Consider the following 7,500-nt stretch of genomic DNA (forward strand, 5'->3'; position numbering starts at 1 on the left):
CGGCATCCATCCAGTATTTACACAAACAAACAAACAAACAGGAAGTTACATCTAATTCTATCCTTTATCCAAAAAGCTGCAGAAGAAGTCACATGAGAGAATTGCAGGCAGAAAGCAGCAGCAGGAGTGTGTGTGTGTGTGTGTGTGTGTGTGTGTGTGTGTGTGTGTGTGTGTGTGTGTGTGTGTGTGTGTGTGTGTGTGTGTGTGTGTGTGTGTGTGTGTGTGTGTGTGTGTGTGTGTGTCCTGACTGAGCTCCTCACTCTGCCTCAGACGGATCAGGACGTTCACATGAACACACAGGACCCAGGACCCAGTCCAGCCTGACACTATGAATGCTGGGTAAGGCAGGAGTGAGACTAAAGGCTTGAGAACAGAATAATGTCTGAGTGAAGGAGTCAATCTGAGGAGGAGGAGGAGGAGGAGGAGGAGGAGGAGGAGGGGGAAGCCAATATGTGCAGACAGAAACATAGAAAACTAGCAAAAACAAAAAACCCACAGAGTAATCGTTACCATGGCTACATGAGGCCAAAACAATCAGAGACTCACATGGACGACGTCAGCAGACATGACAGGTAAACCCACACTCAGGCGTGTCCTTCAATCATCTTCATCACTCCTCTGCCTCACCACAGCTTCAGGAAACACTAAGCAGCTGTGTGTGTGTGTGTGTGTGTGTGTGTGTGTGTGTGTGTGTGTGTGTGTGTGTGTGTGTGTGTGTGTGTGTGTGTGTGTGTGTGTGTGTGTGAGAAAGCCAGTCTCTGCTGTGCTTGGCACTGTCAAAGTTTCTCTGTGGACACTCTGGATGCTCTGGCACGGCCCCTCTGCCCCTCTTGTCAGGCGGGGGGGGGGGAGTTTGTCCCTCGTGCCCTCCAGGCTGGAAGCTGTCACTCATCTGAGCCGGCAGAGCGTTTCTGACTCCTTTTACGAGGAGATCGCCTGGGAGAGGTTTTATCTGTGTGACACACACACACACACACACACACACACACACACACACACACACACACACACACACACACACACACACACACACACACACACACACACACACACACACACACACACACACACACACACACACACACACACACACACACACACACTAAAGTGTTTAACCTGCAGGGGGTAGGATGATAGTTAGGCAGCTAGGTAGACAAGTTGAACAGCTAGTGACACTGGTTAGGCAGCTAGTTAGACTAGTTAAGAAGCTCAGGAGGTGTGATAGAGGTCAAACAGCATCAGAGTTAAGAGGTCAAAGGTTATAGAGAGGGAAACCTCACCTCTGCGACTCTGCACTGAAGACAGGAAACACGAGAGCAACCGAGAGAGAGAGACAAAGAGAGAGAGAGAGAGAGACAGAGAGGGAGAGAGAGAATGAGTGACGTCATGCACAGGAAGTGAAAGTTAAGCAGCCCAGAGAAAAAAGAGGAAAAAAAACCAAAAGTCCCGTGTGTGTGTGTGTGCGTGTGCGTGTGAGCAGGCAGGAGACGGGCAGGACCACATGTCCTCATGTCCTCATGGTGTCAGTCTGGACAGGAAACATCAAGGCCACTCTGAGGGCCAAACAGGAAGTGTGTGTGACATGTACATACTGATCTGGTTCAGCGTCTCCTGGGGGATCCAGCTCATGTCCACATCGTTGTGGCTCGATGTTCCCATTTCCACTTTAGGAGCCGGACGTCTCCTCTGCAACACACACACACACACACACTTTACCTCCGACCTGATGACTCATCTGTCCGACCCGTGTGTGTGTATGTGTGTGTGTGTGTGTGTGTGTGTGTGTGTGTGTGTGTGTGTGTGTGTGTGTGTGTGTGTGTGTGTGTTACCTTTCTGGACTCTAGCAGCTGATGAAGGCCGACGATGACGAGCAGCCCAAGGCCAGACAGGAAGACGTACATGAAAATACTGAAGAAGAAGAAGAGGAGAAACAGGATGAGTGAAGTAAATCCAACTGAAGGGCCTGGGCCTAAACCTGGACCTGAACCAGGACCTGAACCAGGACCTGAACCTGAACCAGGACCTGAACCAGGACCTGGACCAGGACCTGGACCAGGACCTGAACCAGGACCTGAACCAGGACCTGAACCAGGACCTGGACCAGGACCTGGACCAGGAGCTAGACACTTACGTCTCTCCGTCCAAGCCGTCCTCCCGCTCAGTGATGGTCACAGTCTGGTTGAACACGGCGTCCTGGAAAATGTTTCCCTACAGAGAAGGAAATGAGGGAGAGGTCAGAGGTCAGAGGTGAACTCTGTCCATGAACTCAGAGAGGAGGAGCCATCATTAATGTTGGACAGGTGGCTGCCCCGCCCCCCCTCCCTGAGGTGAAGCTGCTGTCGTCTTACGTTGGCGTCCTTGTAGTTGAGGTTGATGACGAGGCCAAAGGGCCGCCCCCCCATGGGCTCTGCTGGGATGAAGGAGTACTCGAAGGTGGCCTGCCTGCCTGGAGGAACCATGGTGCTGAGCTGCAGGGCGGTGAAGTTCTGGATGTAGAACTGATAATCCTGAGGGACACACAGAGGAGAGTGAGACAGGGTCCAGAGTCCAGAGGGAGGAAGAGGAGGGCCGGAGCTTCGTCCAACCTGCGGGTAGCGGAAAGACGCGTCCAGAGATTCCACCGCAAAGTTCTCCAACCCTTTGTTAGAGAAGCCCAGCAGGAACTTGACGATGTTGTTGGCAGGGAAGTCTGCAGGAGAAAGGAGAAGATGGTCCAGACGGGTTCTGAGTCCTGACACAACATTCACACACACACACACACACTCACACAGCCTTCACCTTCTCCTTTGACGAAGAGGATGGTGGTGTCTGCCTGGGGCGAAGCCTTCACCTCTCCCACTAAAACCTCTTCCTCTTCATCGTCCTTTTCTTCTGTCTGGACACAAACAGAGGGTTAGTCTCTCTGCTGACTTCCTGTCTGAAGAAGCAAACAGGAAGCAGCTGCGGTGAATCGGAGGATCGACTCCTGCATCAGCTGCTCACCAGTTCTGCATTGTCGTCGTCTTCCACTTCTGCCTCGTCATCCTCATCCTCAGTGGTGACATCGTCCACCACATCTTCATCCACAGCCTCGGCCTCCTCATCCTCAGTCAGATCCTGGGCCGACGCTACCGGGCCTGAAACACCAAAAGTACAGTTACTATAGTAACCACAGTAACCCTGCTGGTGTGTAGTTTGGAGCTGCAGTGTGTTCTATGTGTCATGTATGTTCTGTATGTTGAAGTGTTGTTGAGTCATGTATGTTCTGTATGTTGAAGTGTTGTTGAGTCATGTATGTTCTGTATGTTGAAGTGTGTTCTATGTGTCATGTATGTTGAAGTGTGTTGTTGAGTCATGTATGTTCTGTCTCTAGGCTTCATCTCCATCTTGACTTTGTACCTGTGAGCAGAGCTGCAGCCTCTCAGTTTGAGACCCCTGCTGCTGCTGCTGCTGCTCTAAACAAACATCACACTGATTACCACGTGTGCTTCAGAGAGACTCAGATTATTGATTCAGATCTATTGATTCATTATTTCACAGAGATCAGAACCTGCAGGTCGATCGATCAGCTGCAGCGTGGATGTGGAACAGGAAGCTAACGGTGCTGCTTTACAGGAAGGATGCTGCTGTGTGTCAATCATCACATCGGCTGTGACAAAATGGAGGATTTGAAGCTGAAGTGAAAAAACAAACCGAGTCCGGAACCAATTAGAGTGACGAACGAGCTTTAGAACAATTAGGCGGTGGCTAGCAGTTAGCTCGTGGCTAACCGTAAGGACACGTCAGGTTTAGAGCAGCAGATTAGCGCCATTATGACGCCAAAGCTAACACACACACACACACACACGCCCCTCGGTGAGAGAACAGTCGCCTCGTTATTCTCGTTATTTGCAGCCAGCACACGTCAAACTCACACCGGTGTCCGGGGTTACTTAGTGACCAGATTAGGTGGTGCCTCAGGTGTTCATTTCATTGTTTCTGTGTTTTATCTCGTTCAACTAAAAACGTTTAAAAACGGATTAACTCTAACCCATTGTTCCGAGTGAAAGGGGCGCCGCCTACATCTTCAGTTTATTGTGTTGGGTTTGTTAAAACTAAAATAAAACCTATCTCTTAAGAAAAAATCTTTGCAGCCAATAATTTCTTTCTTGTTCGTTGGTGAATGAAATCATAATGACAGATGAGTTCAAAGAGTTTACAATGCGGTCATGTGCAGGTTGATCGTTATTAACATGTTACATTCTACACTCTTCATCGGTGTAACAGAAACCTGCTTTCATTCATTCATTCATTCATAGACCTTTGCGTTCTCGAGGGTTCAAACCAGGCCTCCAGCTTCCGGCACAACAAGCAGACTTCCTGTTCAAAGCTCAGACACTTTGGGCCGCAGGCACCAGTTAACACGGACACTCATCTGTGCCGCACAGTAGCATCTCACAGACGAGCTTCCGGTCGGCAGCTCGTCAGTTAGCTTCCTGGCTGCTAACAGTATCGTGTATAGCTCTGTGCTCGAGCTAACGCGCTTCTTTCCGGTGTCTCGGTGTAAGCGCCGTCTTATCCGCTTACCTCTCAGCAGGAGCGCCGCCGGGAAGGCGAGCAGCGCCAGCAGCAGCAGTTTGGGAAAAAACTTCATCATTTTCAGCGGAAATCAGTGCGGTTTCATTCAGCGTCTGAACTGCCGCGAGCCGCTTCCCTTGTCAACGCCTCCACGCATGCGCAAAACCAGAGACTAACCGGAAGTACAATCAACAGGGCGGAAATGGAAATCCCCCCCCCCCCATTTTATCCTTTGTCTTATTATGTGATTGATCGATAGATCGATACTTGATCTCACACTGGGATGAGCACTGACTCAGTCACAGTTACACCGACATCTTCCCTCTGCTCAATAATGACATGACGCAGCGCCACTAGGAGCAAAAACACAAGGACAGAAAATATCTCGCATTTTTGTCAATTTCATTATTTGTTCACGTTTAAATTGCCTTGTTTATTTTTGTATAAACCCGTTTGTATTCATTTATTTTCAAATATTTTCAACCAAAGTTCATCTATATTTGTATAGTTCTATTAAACTTATATACATGTTTTATCATTAAATGTAGTTACATTTCCCCATTAGATCAGGATGATCCATTTATTATACTGTGTCAAATCAGCTCAAGTTTTATTAAGTAAACTAATGGGTTGTTAATTTGAAAAGAGGCCTTATATGAATCTAAGGTCTCTCACTAATAAAGGATTATTTGGTGAAGGTGTTTTTATGTCGCTTTCTGTAAGAAAGCACATTTACATTGACAAACATAATTATTTATTTCTTGAATGTGTAACACACTGCAGTTACAATGTGACAAAAACACAGCTGAAATGGAGTGAGCTATATATATTATGAAATAATGTCAATAAATGTAGTTTAACTTGTGTTAACATACAAGCAAAAACAACTTTACAATATAATGGTGACATTAAAAGTCCAAAATCTTCATATCAAAATGAACAGAGTGAAAGTAAATAAGATTCTATTGCATCTAGTAGTTATGAAAGCTAACATACAAACTATCAAATAATCAATAAATCATAAAGGAGCCGAGTTGTGACTCTGTACATGAAGTTATGATGAATCAGTTTCCACACAGCAAGACAATCAATCTCTCACTCAAAAAACCTCCCGTCACTGGATAGATACAGGATCTAAAAGATTAAAACATAAGATTAGAATCTTTCCAGTTCACACAGGAGCCGAGTATCAAAATATTCTGCCAGAGAAGCAGAAACCTGAAGTCCAGACGACTCACACTCAAACTGTGTGACAGCGAGTTTCACTCATGGTTTAAATGAAGGACACTCAGGAAACCTGCGACAGAATGTGGAAGTTTCTCTTCCTCAGAAAGACAAGAATGAGTTTAAATGAGAGTCTCTCCTCCAGTTACACTGAATGAGTGACAGGGGACACTTTGTTCTTCATTCACTCTGACTCCTTTCCTCCTCTCCTCCCTCCCTCCCTCCCTCCCTCCCTCCCTCCTGCACTCTCTGTGATGTTTGATGCGTTCCAGCAGTAATTTGCTAAAGTTTGTAATGTTCTTATTTTCTTTTGCATTTCCACAATGAGTTTAGCTTTTATTGTGGCGGATAGACTGCAGCCCTTCCTGTCTGTCAGGTTGCTGAAGTTAGGATGGTTGAAACATCAATCCTTCCTCCATACTTCACTGTATGTTACGTCTTTGCGATGCATGTGGAGTTTAGCAGCTGGGCTCTGATTGGTCCACAGCTTTCTACTTTATTGGTGTAAATTGAGGATGAAGTTTTGATTTGCGTGGCGGTTGAGGTTCAGCAGCCCTCCATGTGTTTAGTTATGCACGTTTGACTTTCACCTCCTCTCTCTTCCCTCCTTTCTTCTTCTCTAGTTGCAGCACTCTACGTAGTTTGCCGGCAGCATGCCAGACTTGCCGGTCCTCTGCACGGTGCCGTACATCCAGCCCTCGTCGATAGGCTGAGCGTTGACGATGACGTCGCCGTCCCTGAAGGAGACCTCGTCGTGGTCCTGGGCGGCGTAGTCGTACAGCGCCCGGTACACCCGCTGCAGAAACACCAGAAGAAGAGTCAGGCTGCTTCTTCTTCTCTACGCTTTAACGTTTCCCTTCACATTTACGATGATGACCTCAGCAGCTCAAACAGCTTTTCTGAGGGTTGTGAGGTCATTAAGGTCAACATCCTAAAGCTAAATGAAGATCAAGTGGAGGCGCTCCTTATTGGTACAAACATTTGAAATTCAAACTTTAAAGCTTCCAACAGGAAACCATATGGATTTACTGTCAAGCTCCTTATCATTACATTGATATGAGTGAGTTGGACTGTACCATGGTGGCCGAGTGCGGGGGGGAGGTGACAGATCTGACAGATGACATGCTGGTCTGATGCATGTAACCATGGAACTGCTGCTGCTGCTGCTGCTGCTGCTGCTGGAGGCCCTGAGGGTACGCAGCCGGGAGCACGGGGGCTGAGGGGACACACACACACACACACACATCACAATAACATGCACACACGCTCATGGGCATCAGAGGATGGAGAGAAAAATGTACTCAAGTGAAAGATCAGATCAGAGAACAACAGAAGGAAAGACTCTTCCTCTCTGCTCCGTTCATTCAACATGAAGAACTTTGATGTTTGAGCTGTCACAGGTGATGAGTGTGTGTGTGTGTGTGTGGAGATGATCAGGGTACCCGGTGTACTGCTGTGGTCCCAGGGGTCAGAGGTCAGCGAGCTGGCAGACTGCTGAGACTGCTGCCGGCTCAGCCTGAGGCCAGACGCTCGCTCTGACAGCATCGGGCCAGCAGGGGGCAGCACACACACACACACACACACACACACAGAGGGAGAGACCACAGACAGATGAGGAGACCATGAAAGATAACTGACAAGTTTAATGTTGGAAAGGTCAAAGGTCATGTCAATGCCAAACAGTGACTTCACTCTGACAGGTGAGGAGGTGATTGATGAGTGACAGGCAGAGAGGGAAAG

General features: G+C 47.8%; 2 protein-coding genes across 2 annotated transcripts in view; both read right to left on the reverse strand.

Moving 5' to 3' along the window:
* ssr1 (signal sequence receptor, alpha) overlaps positions 1 to 4,704 on the reverse strand; it is a 4,865-nt gene extending 161 nt beyond the window's left edge. Inside the window, exons 1-9 of the mRNA XM_076140576.1 lie at positions 4,546 to 4,704; positions 2,983 to 3,116; positions 2,779 to 2,875; positions 2,586 to 2,689; positions 2,349 to 2,507; positions 2,132 to 2,208; positions 1,830 to 1,908; positions 1,593 to 1,686; positions 1 to 952 (exon numbers count right to left, since the gene is read on the reverse strand). The exon at positions 1 to 952 is cut by the window's left edge and continues 161 nt beyond it. Of these exons, the coding sequence (XP_075996691.1) occupies positions 885 to 952; positions 1,593 to 1,686; positions 1,830 to 1,908; positions 2,132 to 2,208; positions 2,349 to 2,507; positions 2,586 to 2,689; positions 2,779 to 2,875; positions 2,983 to 3,116; positions 4,546 to 4,615 (882 nt within the window). The 5' untranslated portion in view covers positions 4,616 to 4,704 and the 3' untranslated portion in view covers positions 1 to 884. The remainder of the gene's footprint in view (positions 953 to 1,592; positions 1,687 to 1,829; positions 1,909 to 2,131; positions 2,209 to 2,348; positions 2,508 to 2,585; positions 2,690 to 2,778; positions 2,876 to 2,982; positions 3,117 to 4,545) is intronic.
* A 575-nt stretch (positions 4,705 to 5,279) lies between these two features.
* LOC142990716 (uncharacterized) overlaps positions 5,280 to 7,500 on the reverse strand; it is a 14,723-nt gene continuing 12,502 nt past the window's right edge. The window contains exons 25-26 of the mRNA XM_076140575.1: positions 6,837 to 6,976; positions 5,280 to 6,556 (exon numbers count right to left, since the gene is read on the reverse strand). Of these exons, the coding sequence (XP_075996690.1) occupies positions 6,380 to 6,556; positions 6,837 to 6,976 (317 nt within the window). The 3' untranslated portion in view covers positions 5,280 to 6,379. The remainder of the gene's footprint in view (positions 6,557 to 6,836; positions 6,977 to 7,500) is intronic.

The sequence above is a fragment of the Genypterus blacodes genome, unplaced genomic scaffold (assembly GCF_046128005.1).
Source record: "Genypterus blacodes isolate CSIRO-AG114 ecotype Tasmania unplaced genomic scaffold, CSIRO-AGI_Gbla_v1 ptg000690l_1, whole genome shotgun sequence".
Taxonomy (NCBI): Eukaryota; Metazoa; Chordata; class Actinopteri; order Ophidiiformes; family Ophidiidae; genus Genypterus; species Genypterus blacodes.